We start from the raw sequence: 14,846 nt of genomic DNA, 5'->3' as shown, positions 1-14,846 counted from the left end.
TTCAGTTTTATTCCTTTTTCTTTGCTTCCATCAGGGTTGATTCACAGGGCGTGGACGCCCCAGCCTTGAGTCCCCAGCCCCTCCCCCTCTGGTTCCTTGTCGGGGCCCCTCTCAACCCACTTCAGCTGGCGCCCCTCTCCTTGCTCCAGTGGAAAATCCCCCTCACACAGGGGTGTGCTGGGCATGGGCTGTGCCAAGCCGGGGGACGCTGGGTGATGGAGGTGGGGTCCTGGTTCTCAGGGGCTCATGGTCAGGCAGAGCTGGGCCCTGGCCTGGCTTCCCCTGTATCCTTGCTGTGTGACCTTGGTCCTGAGCCCCTTAGCTCTGAGCATGTTTTCTGTCCCAAACCGTCACGGGGGACAGGGCTGGAGCAGGCAGCATGGTCATGGGCTGGGGGTAGGGGTAGGGGCTCCCCGGGCAGGGAGGGCAGAACACATCAGCTGGCTGGGTGGGCAGTGAATTGGCCTTCTTGGCGCGAGATGCTCTGAGGGTCTGGACAGAGCACTGGGAATGAAGGGGGGTCATGGTCAAGGGTGCCTCCCTGGAGGTGAGACCTGCAGGATGTCCCACCATGCAGCCCTGGACAGATCACAACATTCCCTCCCCGAGCCCGTTTCCAAATCTGAATTAGGCTCAGTGCTCCTCCCTCTACCCCCCAACCAAGGTTAGGACAACAACACACCGAGCCAGGGGTGTGAGTGGTCAGTACCACAGCCTGTGGAACCACAGACCAGAGCAGCCTTGGCAGGGTGCTTTGGGAATGCCTCAGAATCCCCGAGTATCCCCGGGAGAACTATCTTCCCTCTTCTGTTCTCTTTCACGCCTTGACCTCATCACGGAGAGCGTCTCCCTTGGTGCTCACTTGTCCCTAACACCTGTCCCAAGCCCAGCTGGCTCCTTTTAAAGCCAAGACAATCTCCAGCAGGGCACCCCCAGCTGGGACGGAATCCTGGGTGGGGTGAGGGTCACCCGCGTGTGTGTCCCCTTCTATTTATGGCACGTGTGGCTGGTTTTCCATTTACAGTCATTATTTAAACTTTCCTTTAAAATAAACATATTTAAGTTATAAAAAGTGAGTCTATTGAAAGAAGAACATGAAATCGGTACATAATAGTATAGGAGAGATAGGTTCTAAAGGCCTGCACCATGAGGCCCTGGGTGGGGTACAGATTGGTTTTCTGCGGCTGGTTAGTCTGTGAGCCATGCCAACCAGGGCACGCAAAGGACTCCCTACTCATTCTGTGACCTCTAACCTCGGGGTCTCCTTGTTGCATCTGTCAAAAGGAAAGTGAAAGTGTAGTCATTCAGTCAGGTCCGACTCTCTGAGACACCATGGACTAGCCTGCCAGACTTCTCTGTCCATGGAATTCTGCAGGCAAGAATACTGGAATGGGTTGTCATTCCCTTCTCCAGGGGATCTTCCTGACTCAGGGATTGAACCCAGGTCTCCATTGCAGGCAGATTCTTTACTGTCTGAGCATCTGTCAAACTGGGATAAAACACACACAGGCGTGCACGCACCTCCTCTGTTGAGGTTGTCATGATCAGTGTGAGGGTAAGTGGAAAAACACGCCCCAAATGATACAAAGCTAAGAGGAATCTACCTGACAAAATCATCTTCGTTACCTTTATTTTTTAAGTACAGCTTCATTAATTCAGATATGTCTTTAGTTTATGAAAACCTAAGCTGACCCCAACTATTCACCATGGAATCACTTTATTAATAAAAAACAAAACAAAAAACCCTTGAGAATTTGAAAAAAAAACCACAAACTTTTTAACAGCTCCACCCATCCTTGCCACCACAAACCTCCCTGTGAGGGTTTCCTTCGTTCACGTTTGTTCATTCTACTTTCCAGAGCAACTGCTATGCTCGGAAGACGGGGTCACAAACCCCCTGGTCCATGTGCAGTGGCTCTAGGAACAAGGGCGGCCATAATCACAAAATTCCACCCGAGCTACTCCACCCAGACCAGAGGGGGCCCGGGTGGCGGGAGTTTCCTTGAGCTGGAGCTCTGGAGTGGGGCCTTGAAGGAAACCAGGAGTATGTTTCATTAGGAAGGGCAGAGGGGACAGCTCTGCAGAGCCTCAGAGGTGGAGACGGCCCATTGAGTGTGGGGAGGGCTGAAACCTTAGAGGGACAGAAGTACATAATTTGATTCATATATATTCTATTTAATTAATATATTTTAATAGTTATGTATTTGCTGTGTTGGGTCTTAGATGTGGCACGCAGGATCTCCGTTGCAGCATGTGGGACCTTAGTTCTCTGACCGGGGACTGAACCCGTGTCCCTTGCGTTATAAGGCGGGTTCTTAACCACTGGACCACCAGGGAAGTCCCAGAGCTTAACTTTTTAATGAACATTTTCAAGCAAACTGAAAACTGGAGGAAATAATGTGATGAACCTCCATACATCCATCACCAACATTTAGTAATTGGTGCTATTTTTCCATACCTCATTGTTTTACTTTTGCCAAACCACTTTTAAGTAAATTACAGATATGAAAACATTTCACCCCTAAAGTCTGACTTCAGTATGACTTTACAAGAAGGACCCTTTCCTATATAACCACAACTCATCGGTCCAAGAACACTGGGTTAATAGTAACACTGTGATAGATAATAATCAGACTACATGCACTTTTCCCCAATGGTCCCCAAAACATGTCTGTGGTCAAACCAGGATGCAACCCAGGACCACACACCGCATTTGGTTGTGATTCCATGAAACCTCTTTTAACCTCGAAGGCCTTCCTGCTCTCTGACGCTGACTGTGAAGGGACTGGTTGTCCTACAGAAAATTCCTTTTTCCATATTCTTCTGTCACTTTCTCGTGGTGGTGTTTCACCCGCTACCCCACCCCTTGAACTTCTTGTAAACTGGAAGTTAGCTGTAGAGGCTTCGTAGATTTAAGAGAAGTCTTTGGGGCAGGAATACCTAATAGACTAAACTCACGAAGGTTTGTTTGTTTGTTGGCCACACTGCGAAGCATGTGGGATGTTAGTTCCTCAACCAGGGATTGAACCCGTGCTCCCTGCTTTGAGAGCATGGAGTCTTAACCACTGGCTCGCTGGGGGAAGTCCCAGGAAGAGTTTTTAAACCAGGAAGGACAGTGAGTCCTGCAGCGCTTCCAGTTGTAACCTGCACACGCATCTCCCTGGGGTCTTAGAAAAGCTGACTCTGCTTCAGCAGGTCTGCTTTGGGCAGGAGGCCCCAGCTGCTGGTCTACAGCCCCCTACTTTGGGGAGCTCAGAGAGGAGCTGCCCTGTGGAGGTGGGAGCCCAGGGAAGGCGTGGGAAGAGGGGGCATCTCTAGAGTCAGTGTGTGCTCAGCGCCTAGTGGCGGGCTGAGAGGGCAGCGTGATGGCCAATCTGAGACTGTAGAAACGGTCACTCTTCAGGTCTCTGGGGACCCTCCCAAGATGCAGGAACATTTTAACCATGCAGCCTCTCTGTAACCTCAGGGTCTCAGAGAGGAAGCGCTCTCAGGTAGGGAGGTATCCTCAGATGCCCCCGCCCCTGTGGACTGCGCCCCTAAGTCTTGGCCTCGGGGGCCCTGAGGGCCTGGCCGGAGGCACTGAAGTGGGAGAGGAAGGAAGCAGGGAGCGGAGGAGGCCAAGGCTGTCGCCTCCCAGCCGAGAGAGGGGCCTCGAGTAAACAGGAAGGCCTGGCGGCTCCACGGTGGGGGGGCTTCAGAGGGGGGTGCAGAGACCCACTGGACATGCGCAGCTGGCCAACACAGGGCTTCCTCTTTGGCAAGCAGACCCAGAGAGGTTGTGCGACTTGCCCCAGATCACACAGCAGGGCAGGGGCACCCTCACCTTGCTCTATAGCTTCTGCCCCTTCTGGGGGTTGTGGTGAAGGGTCTCCCGCCTCTGTTGCCCACCATGGTTCATGGGGTGTTGGAGAGTCTCATCTCTTCTTGGACCTCAGTTTCCCTTTCTATGAACTTGGAGTCCCTACAACACAGAGGTGCTAGAATCCCAGCCCAGTAGAATCCTTCTGCCTCTTAGATTGTCGTCACGGGCATGGTCATCTAGACCTTGGGCCTGGTCAGGTTTTATCAAGAAGGTCAGCATCACCCAGGAGGCAGCATGTACCAGGACCATTTCCCGGGGAAAGAGAGGGAGATATAGATTCCACTATTTTAGAATAGAGTCTGGCAGGACCTCTGAACCTGGTCACCTCCCTCTACCCTTGGGAGTCATTTGCCCTCTTCAGAGAACCCCCCATCCCCGGGTTCAGAATGCCCCCAACACACACACCCTGGAAACCCAGAATCACAGCCCATGAGACCCCAGGTTGTGTAGCCCGGGGGTTAAGTTTGTTCATTTATTACACGAACACTTAATGAACACCTGTCATGGGCTAGGCGCTATTCTAAGCGATGGGGATTTAGCAGCAAAGCTTAGGCCCTTACCCTTATGAAACTCTTGTTCTAAAGAGGGAAACAGACCAAATAAACAGTATATGATATGTCAGAGGGTTTCCCAGGTGGCACTAGTGGTACAGAACCCGCCGGCCAATGCGGGAGACATAAGAGATGTGGGTTTGATCCCTTGGAGGAGGGCATGGAAACCCACTCCAGTATTCCTGTCTGGAGAATCCTATGGACAGAGGAGCCTGTCAGGCTACAGTCCGCAGGGCTGCAAAGAATTGGACACAACTGAAGCAACTTAGCACACACACAATATTGTCAGAGGTTGATATGTACCCAGGGGGCCAATTGCTGGTGTGGGGAGAGAGAGGGCTGCTTAAAGTGTAATGGGACAAGCCCTAGAGCCCGTGCTCCACGATAAGAGAAACCACTGCAATGAGAAGCCCACACACCGCAGCTAGAGTGTAGCCCTCTCTCTCCGCAACTGGATGCAGCAACGAAGACCCAGCACAACCAAAAGCAAATAAATAAATAAAACTATTTTCAAAAATGCGATGGGAAGCCTTCATTGACCATGTGACATTTGATCAGCAACTTAAAGCATGAGGAGCAAGCCCAGTGGTTATCTAGGGGGACAGAGTTTCAGGGACAGAGCATGGCAGGTGCAAAGGCCCTGAGGTGGGCACGTGCTTGGTGCATTCCAGGAACAGCGAGGAGGCCAGCTGGGGTGGATTGAGTGAATGGGGGAAGAGCAGAAGTCAGAGAGGGGCAGGGGAGCCTCAGGGGCCATTTGAGGGGCTCTGCCTTTCACACTGAGCGAGATGGTTATCTGCAGAGGGCACTGAGCGGAGCAGGGATGGAACCTGACTTTGTTTTAACAGATTCTCTTTACAGTGTGCAGAGTGGGCTGGGAGCACGGGTGGGAGTAAGGAGGGCCAGTGACTGTTATATTCCATGAGGTGCTTGTGGTGGCCAGGGCGGTAGCTGTGGTGTGGTGGGAGCCCCACAGACAATGGAAATTTATCTGGGGAGGAGGAGCCGAAGGATGTGCTTATAGGTTGGATGAATGATGTAGCAGAGTCAAGGTCATCCTTAAGTCTTGAGCAATGAGAGGAGGGAGCTGTCATGGTCTGAGACGGGGAGACGAAGGCAGGAATAGTTGGCAGAGAATGAATAGAGCCCAGTTTTGGACTCATGAAGTCTGAGGCGCTTATCAGGGGCCTGGAGCCTGAGGGAAGAGTTCTGGCTGGAGACACAAAGCTGGGAGCTGCCAATGTATGGATGGTCTTTAAAGCTATCTGGATGAGGGCACCCAGAACAGTCCTTCCCAAACTGGAATGTGCACGTGAATGTCCTGAGGATATCAATTAAATGCAGCTTCTGATTCAGCAGGTCTGGGGCAGAGCCTGAGAGAAGCTCCCAGGAGACGCTAAGACTACATTTTGAGTGGCGAGCATCTAGGGCATTATATTCTATGCCCAAGACCCACAGTGGGCAATGATATCAATAGGGTGTCTAGTGATCAGTATTTGAAAGAAAATGGAACAGGGTGAATGCTCATCCTAAGGAGATATATATATATATATAGGTTCACAAAATGTTCGTTTTAATTATTGGAGTCTGAGTCCCTGGGTTTGTTCTGGGACATGACATCATGGTCGCAAAGACTTGAGAAAATCGGACTTGAGAGTGAGAATAAACAGAGAAGGGAAGAGACCCAGGGTCCAAGTAAGGAAGGATGGGGAGGTACCAGAGAAGAGGCAGATAAGGCAACCAGGGAGGTGGGAGGAAAACCAGGATGGAATGTTCTGGAAGTCAAGGGAGGAAGGACAGGCCCAGATTAGAATTAGCCTCTGCCCCTCCTCCTCAGCCCTGTTGTCCTGCGCACTTGAGCCTCAGTTTCCTCCACTGTAAAATGGAGATGCAACAGTCTCAGCCCGTTAAAGTGGCCGGGAGGTGGCACTTGGCACAGGGCAAGCGTGTGAATGGTGGTGGGGTGCTTCCGATTGTTCTCCTGGGCTTTGGGTTCCTCCTGGCCAGCAGACTGCCCTCCCACTGCACAGAGGTAAAAGCTGAGACACAGAACATTTTTTTAAATTAATTCTTATTGGAGTACAGTCGCTTTACAATGTTGTGTTAGTTTCCGCTGTACAGCAGAGTGAATCAGCTATGCATCTACATACAGCCCCTCTTTTCTGAATTTCCTCCCCATTTAGGTCACCAGGAGCACCAAGCAGAGTCCCCCGAGTTATATGTAGATTCTCCTCAGTTATCACAAGACGTGGAGGTCTTGCCTGAAGCCTGGACACCCTGACTCCCAGGCCAGTGCCGTCTTTCCCCGCACCCACGCTCTCCCTTGCCTGTGTGGGTCTGGTCCTGCTGTTTTCAACTGTTCCTGGCTCCAGGCCGGTGCTGGAGACAGCCCGCCGCCTGGTGGGGGGGTCCCTGGGGGCCGTCTGAAATTCCTCTGGTGGCCCGCGGCCAGGGTAGACGTGCTCCATCCGCTCCTGCAGCCCCGGTCTTCCCGGCCAGCGGGGGAGAGGAAGGGGCACCTGCCCGCGGCGGGGGCCCAGCCCGGACGCCTGGCCATTGGCCGCTTGTCTCTTTGGCGTGTGGCTAGGCGGCACCTGAAAACGTCTGTATCAGTCAGGGCCCCAGCAGGAAACAGACGGCACGCTCCAGTGGGACAATTGGAGGAGTGGAGTGAAGGGTCTGTTGACACAGGTGTGGGCAGGGTGTAGGAAAGTCACGAGGGACAGTGCCGAAGCCCGGGGCTGGCAGTGGCCATGACCCGTGACTACCCTCAGCCTGAAGGGCTGGGTGGAGAGGGCCAGGTCAGGGCTGTGGCCTCTGGAGCAGAGAGGCCACCAATCTGCAGTGACCCTGTGGGGAAGGAGCCAGAAGAATGAATCCTCTGGCTCCTTCCTCTCTGAGCTGTGCAGGGATGGGGTTGGGGGTGGGTAGCGGGGCCGGAGGAGGCAGATGTGTCCGCTGGAATGGGGTGTGCATCTGGGGGGCAAACAGGAGACCACTAACTCAAGGCTGCTCCCCGCCTGCGGGTCGGTGTCACAGTGACTGTGAAACTCCCTGGGGATGGGCAGCCCAGCCCGGGGACTGGCCTCTGCCACTGGGGACAGGAGCAAAGGCCTACCTCTCTGTGTCTCAGTTGCCCTATGCGTCCCCCGGCTCCGCTCCTGCCTTACCTTCTGCGGAACTTCATGCTTTTAATCAATGAGTCTTAAGGACCAGAAGGTCCTCCTGGGCTCTGTGCTGGGGAAACAGTGGAGCAGAGACATCCAAGTCCCTGCCCTTGAGGGGCTTCTAGTCGAGCAGAGAGACTCACACAGCATGAGACTGGCTGAGGGCTGGGGGCGTCAGGGTGCTATGGGAGCTTTGGGGTGAGCCCCCTCTCCAGCCCTGGGTGCCTCTTCCTCCCTCCACCGGGCCCCTGGGCTCAGGACTCCAGGCCCTCCTTAGGTTTTTCTCTTCCTGGAAGTCACCCTCAAGCATGTCCTGGGTCCACCTAGGCCTATCCCACTTTCTAGAGAAACCCAGTGGGTCCTGCTTACCGTGTGAAAGGGGATGAATTAGCAGCATAAGGGTGGATGGGAGGGCGGTGTTTTCTATTTTTTTTTAATATTTATTTATTTCACTGCATGGGGTCTTAGTTGCAGCACATAGGATCTAGCTCCCTGACCATGGATCAAACCCAGGCCCTCTGCATTGGGAACTTGGAGTCATAGCCACTGGGCCACCAGGAAAGTTCCTGGGAGGGAGGTTTGAGAGGAGCCTCCCGTGGGGTCCCCGTTATGGCCTCAGATGCCCCAACACCCATTCTGGATAACAATCCCCCTCACCTAAGGCCATCTGTCCTCTTCAAGCTCAGATGGGAGCAGACGGGAAGGAGCAGAGCTTGGAGCCAGGCAGCCCTGGGGTCTCCAGCTGGGGTCACTCAAACCTCAGGGAGCCTCAGCTTCCTCCTGTGTTTCTGGCGTGACTGAGGGGATCCAGAGCTGACAGAGGAAGGCCTAGGGTGGGGCCTGAGAGAGGAAGAGTTCAGCTCTGGGGGGACTGGAGTAACTAACTGTCCCTGGGGCATGGACTCTGCCTGGGGGAACCTCACAGGCACCCAACCTTCCCCCAATGGAGCCACCTTGTGCCTGGTGATGCCCACCTCCCCATCCCTGAGGCTGCAGGAAAAGGCCGAGAAACAGTCACTCTCAGGGGTCTCCCTCTGCTCTGTCACAGCCTTCCTGGCCTTGCTGGACTGGGATGGGTCTCTGGTGACCCGAGACCCGAGCCTGGCCGGGCACGGAAAGCGCAGCCCCAGGGCTGGGCGAGCAAACCTTCCCCCACCTCCACCCAAGGAGCCACACCCGCCCTTCCTGCCCTGGGGGTCAGCTCCTGCAGACACAAACACGCTCCACTCGGCCCCCGCTTTGTCCGGAGGCAGCCAGGGCTCCCACCTTCTCCTTCTTCCCTGGGCCTTGGTTTCTCCATCTGTGACCAGGACAAGTGTAAAGAGGAAAGCCCCTGGCTCTGTCCCCACTGTGGGATGGAAATTCATCTTCTCCAAGCCCACTCTGCCAGCACCCTCTCTCCAGAACCCTCTGTGACTCCCGAGGCCTTCAGGATAAAGTCCTGGCATTCAAGGCCCCCCACTCCCTGGGACTTCCCTAGTGGTCTGGTGGTTAAGACTGTGCTCTCAATGCAGGAGTCCCGGGTTCGATCCCTGGTCAGAGAACTAGATTCTCACATGCTGAAACTAAAAATCTCTCAAGCTGTAACTTGAAGATCCTTGCTGTAACAAAGACTGAAGTTCAGCATACTGCAACTGAGACCCAGTGCAGATAAATTAAAGTAAAAACTGCCCCACTCCCAGAGCAAGGCCAGAGTCTGCCTCTCTAGGTCTCTTGTCCCCACCACACCCTTGCTTGACCTGCGGCCGTCAGGCCACTTCTTGCCTTTGTGTCTTTGCTCAGGCTGGTGCCCAGCCTGACATGCCCTCCTCACCCCCTTTTCTACCCCCTCACCCCAACTCGCCCAGACTTCCACAGGCCAGACCTAAACGTTCCCTCCTCCAGGCAGCTCCGGCTTCCTCCTCTGAGCCTCCTGGGGCTGATCCTAAAGTGCTACCCATGACTAGCATCAAGGCGGACATGTAGTTGGTGCTAACTGTTTGCAAATGAAAAAGGAACAGTTCTGGGACTGTCTCCCAGGCTCAGGGAGTGTGATGGGCAAGCCCTTTCTGAGTGCCGGGCCCAGAGCTCTGTGCTATGGCACCTGGACCCACGGAAATCTCGCAACCGCCTGGCGAGGAAGGCCTTGTTGTACCTGCTTTATTTCCAGGGCGACTGTGTGGCAGTGGGCTTGTCCCCGGTCCTCTCTGGGCCCTGAGATCTCAGCCCCAGCTGCTGCACTGTGCCAATTTTGAAGCGTTGCTCCCCTATCCTGGGCCTCAGGCTCCCTGCTTACAAAACAAGGGAACGCCAGCCCAGTGTCACACTTAGGGAAACCAATGTTAGTGCCCGACGAGACCTGTTCAAACTCCAGCTCCACCATCTTCTTGGGTCAGTGATCACATCTCATCAAGCCTCTGTCCCCTCATCTACAAAACAGGGACAGCGAGTTCACAGAGCTGAGTTCCCCATGAAGTTCCAGGCCTTGGCCAGGCCTGGCCCCTGATGGTACCCCTTGGTGGGCTGTTAGGATGATTCTTTTCATCTGCCCCCCGGGGTTGCCAGATGCACCCCACTAGCCAGCCGTTGGAGAGGGTGGGATGGGAGGGTGGGGTATGTGGGGAAACGAACCTGGAGCCTGGGTCCTCCCACCCCACTGCCTCCCCCCCCACACACAAACACCCCCGCCCCAGGGCCCCCCACCCAGCGACAAAGCCCGTGGCACTTCCTCTCCCCGCCTGGCAGGCCGCCTGGCCCGGCCCCTTCTCTAAGGAAGCGCATTTCCTGCCTCCCCGGGCCAGGCTGGATGAGCCGGAGCTCCCCATAGCTGACGGTCAGACCCCAGCCTCCATCTGTATCCACAGGCCAGGACTGCAGTCGCCACTGCCACCGTCCACAGAAGCTCTGCAGCCTCTCACCGCTTAAGGCTGGCCCAGCAACCCCCTGGCCTGGCCCCACGCTCCCGTGCCCGCTTCTCCTGACCCCTCGGCCGCCACCTCAGAAGGCTGGAGCAGGGACGCCGTCGCTCCAGCTGCCTGCTGCCCTTGGGTCCCTGCGAGAGCCCACGCCGGCCCCCGCGCCCGTCCGCAGCCCTGCCCCTGGACACCGGATAAGGCCCCGCACGCAGACCCCCGGAAGGACAGCATGGACCGCGGCGTGCTCTGCCAGGCCATGGCCCTGCTGCTGGTCGTGTGCAGCCTCGGCCCCACAAGTAGGTGTCCAGGGACCCGGGGAGGGGGTGACTGGGCCCCCAGGGCACAGACCAGGCCCCGAGTGTTCCCGGCCTCCTCCCTCTGTCCCAATTCGCGCCCAGTGGAGCTGTCCTGGGGTCGGGAGGGTTCTGGACCACCTGAGACAGATGTCACAGGGTGACCAAACGTCCCGGTTTGGCAGGATGAAGAACTTTCCATCCTAAATGACTCGGGCAAACAGTGATGAGTTATTTACCTTAGCTCTGGCCTCCAGCTACGTCCAGTTTCTCCCCAGGAAGCCCAGGTCCTAGAGTGCTGTGCAGCCCCTGGCGAGTCCCCTACCCTCTCTGGGCCTTAAGTTCCTCATCTGAGGCATGGGTGGGATGGGAGGGTGCACGGTCTCAGAGTCAGAACCTGGGCTCTGGGTTCAGATCCCCTGTTGTGTTTCCTCGTGGTGTGATATTGGGGGACTGCCTTCGGCCGCTGAGGCGAGTAGAGGGTGATAAGAGAAGCCCCCTCGGGGAAAGTCAGTGGCAAGCTGGTTTCTGTTTGTTGTGGTTTTATGATTACATTCCTCCTCCTTCACCTTCCCCGGGGCCTGTGAGCGGCTCCCAGAACCCTTCTGACTGGGTGCTCCCTCCGCTTATACCCAAGAAGTGTGCAGAATAGGGGCACAGCCCAGACTAGGGGTTCAGCCCGGGGGCTTCTCCAGGTGGTCATGGCCTCTGCGACCTTTTGAAATGACCAGACGAGAGTTAGCGAGGAGTCGGGGACCCCGGCCCCTCATGCCACTCTCCTTGGGCCTCTCTGTGCCCTGCCCCTCATTTATTTGAAGCCCCCAGAAGGCCCTGTGGACACCCCCTCACCTCGGGCACATCCAGGACCTCCTTAAGGGGTAGGGGAGGGGGGTGAGAATGGGAACAGAAGCAATGATGATCACCCCCTCCCTGCCCTACCCTGTCGTTATTGTTATTTAGTCACTCAGTCGTATCTGATTCTTTGCGACCACGTGGACTATAGCCCGCCAGGCTCTTCTGTCCACGGGATTTCTCCAGGCAAGCATACTGGAGTGGGTTGCCATTTCCTTCTCCAGGGGATCTTCCCTAGTCAGGGATCGAATCTGCGTCTCTCTCTGTCTCTTGCTTTGCAGGCAGGTTCTTTAACACTGAGCCATCAGGGAAGCCCCTAACTCCAGCCAAGGCATTTTAAGGTCCCTAATCCTGGGTCTCTAAGCTCTTCCCACTGCCTCACTGACAATACAGGAAACCGAGTCTAAGACATTAAGTGATCCAGCAGGGTTTCGCCCCAGGCCTGTGGCTCCTTTGAGCCACAGGATCACTTGGTCCTGATCAGGGAGTGATATGGCAGCTGCTCTCCATAAGCTCCCAATTATCTTCCAAGACGGCTGTCTCTATCACCCCATTTTACAGGAGGGGAAGTGGAGGTTCTGACCTGCTGAGTTCACACAGTTCCGACAGAAGCTGTACCTGAACTCCACGATAGGCCCCCGGCCATCTTGCCTTTCTCCAGCCTCCCCCACTTTCTAGTTTGATAACACTCTCTTCCTCTAGGTCATCAGAGAAAGACCCTAGCAGCTCTTTAGGGTCGGGTTTTATAGGATGGAAGGCAGTGGTATGCTGGCAAAGAGTCAACAGTGGGTTGGGAGAGGTGGGTGAGGGCAGGGGGGGTTAATGTTTGTTAATATTCATGGTGTCAATGTTCCCACCCAGCTGATTTCAAGCTATCAACTCAGCAGACTTGGAGTTGGGGCGGCTGCACCATAATAAAGCTTTATCTACTATTTCCACCACCCAGATATGACAGACATAGATAACCTCAAGAACACAGATAATATAAGCGGAATAAAATAATTAGGGGTTTATGACTTTCAATACAATAGTGTACATTTGATATATATTGCACATAAAATATGTGATTTATTTAATTATAAGCTTATAAAATTTAATTTTTAATTATGGCTGTGTTTAAGAGCCAGTTGGAAAAACTCCTGATAACGTATTAATCTGCTCCTGCTGGAAGGTGCTGGCACACCAGCAGTCAAAATAGGATCAAAACAGGTCCCCAGATGGATCCAGCCTTCTGGGAACACAACTTGGCAGAATCTTTCAAAGGGCACCCCTTGAGCATAGGGCTCAAGGGCATTCCAAACCCATCCAACCCAGCTCAGTTACTGGCTGGTAAACTGAGGCCCATGGAGGGCAGATGGGGACCAGGACCAGGACCAGGATGTGGAAGCCAGATCTCCACGCCAGGGGAGGGGGTGTGGGTGCTAGTGACCCAGGCATCCTCATTCAAGCTGAGGGGGGTCAAAATTGGACCAAAACAGGTCCCCAGATGAATCCAGCCTTCTGGGAACACAACTTGGCAGAATCTTTCAAAACCCTAACTTATGTAACATCCTTGCCTTCAGAAGTCAGCCCCAAGGCCGTACTTGCCCAACTCAGTAAGGATGTATGGTCCGTAGGTACCTGTAACAAAAGCCAGGCAGTGTCCACCAGCCTGGGCTCCATGACATGGCTGACTATGTACTGGAATCTCACATAGCGGTTACCAAGAAAAAGCTATTCCCAGATCTACACTGTTGTGGACATCTGTCTGGGACACACTGTCAGATGCTCGTACAGTACTGACTCCAGTTCTATAAGAATAAAATAGCAGTAACACACGCTCTGAGCTTCCCAAGTGGCTCAGCCAGTAAAAGAAACTGCCGGCCAAATGCAGGAGACAGCAGACTTGGGTTTGATCCCTGGGCTGGGAATATCCCCTGGAGAAGGAAATGGCAACCCACTCCAGTATTCTTGCCTGGAGAATCCCATGGACAAAGGAGCCTGGAGGGCTACAGTCCAGGGGGTTGCAGAGTCAGACACGATTGAGCACATATGCAATGTACCATATGCACAAAGAAAACCCCAATGTCACTGCTCTTTAGCACCAGGTTCTTCTAGAGGATCTTCACTTTCTAAAACATCCTTTCCTGTCATGTTGGAATTTCTTTTAAGAGCAAATATGTAGATTTTTTTTAAAGCAATTTAACCATATAGTCACTAGAGTCTGCTCCTCAAAGAAAATAGATAAGAATGGGGGAAATGACCTCCCAGCTCCTTCTATTAATTTGGGCCTTGTTAGCATGCTGGTGTCTTTCTTACTGGCTATTGTCTAGCATTTTTCAATGCAAGTGGATCAAACTTGGAAATCTTACGTACACTTTTTATGTCCCAGAAGTTTTCTATGTTGTCATGTGGACTCCATGATCATGCCATTGTGGTTCTAGAATATTCTCTCCCTTAAACGTGCCATCTCATCATTTCCCTAATGAATCCTTTGTTGTTGAATACTTAGGTGGTTTCCCCTTGGGGACCAGTTATAAATACCACTTCCAAGCACGTTTTTGGTACATGCATCTTTTCCTGTATTTTGGAGTATTTCACTTGGATAGAGTCCCAGAAGTGGAGGTGCTGGGGTTCGTGGCCCATGCGGGGTGGCTGGAATCAAAGAGTGTTTCCTAAGTGTGGGTAAGGGCTTGCTGAAAGACAGGGTAGAGGTGTGACTTGGCATCCCCTGAGCTGCTGGCCACCTGCGTGAGGGTCTCCCCAGCCCTGACCCCTGAGAAGGGGCTAGGGATGCAGGACACAGCCTACAGATATCCATCCCTAGAGTCTGCATTCGGGGCAGCTTCTTGTTTGCCAGGAGGAAAGGTAGGTTGGAGCAGGAGCTGTGTGAACCAGGAGACAGGGGTTCCCTGGGACAGTGAGGGCAGGACCATTAATTAAGGTTCTCACTTCGGCCAGATAGTTGGTAACACTAAACCCCAGAGGGAGAGAAAGAATCTATCTCAATTTCTTATGGGCACCTTTAGGTCAGTGCTGGACCCTTGGAGGACAAAGGGCCTAATGAGGAATCAGGGTGAGCGGGAGGGGCCGCCTCTTCTGTGTCTCCAGTGCATCAGGCAGCCCTTTGTCTCTATACCCAGATTATGGATGAGGAAATCAAGGCTCAGGACTAGTGACAGATCCAAGCTGTCTATTGAACTCAACTTCTTTTCCTTGTACCATAGGTGGCCTGGGTGGCTGTGGGA

General features: G+C 53.9%; 1 protein-coding gene across 1 annotated transcript in view; it reads left to right on the top strand.

Moving 5' to 3' along the window:
• The first annotated feature begins 10,340 nt into the window (after positions 1–10,340).
• Positions 10,341–14,846, top strand: part of ENG (endoglin) — a 32,104-nt gene continuing 27,598 nt past the window's right edge. Inside the window, exon 1 of the mRNA XM_070799286.1 lies at positions 10,341–10,770. Coding sequence (XP_070655387.1) covers positions 10,704–10,770 — 67 coding nt within the window. The 5' untranslated portion in view covers positions 10,341–10,703. The remainder of the gene's footprint in view (positions 10,771–14,846) is intronic.

This window comes from Bos indicus, chromosome 11, assembly GCF_029378745.1.
Source record: "Bos indicus isolate NIAB-ARS_2022 breed Sahiwal x Tharparkar chromosome 11, NIAB-ARS_B.indTharparkar_mat_pri_1.0, whole genome shotgun sequence".
Classification (NCBI taxonomy): domain Eukaryota; kingdom Metazoa; phylum Chordata; class Mammalia; order Artiodactyla; family Bovidae; genus Bos; species Bos indicus.
The sequence above is the reverse complement of the archived record's forward strand: the minus strand, read 5'-3'. Positions and strand labels throughout refer to the sequence as shown.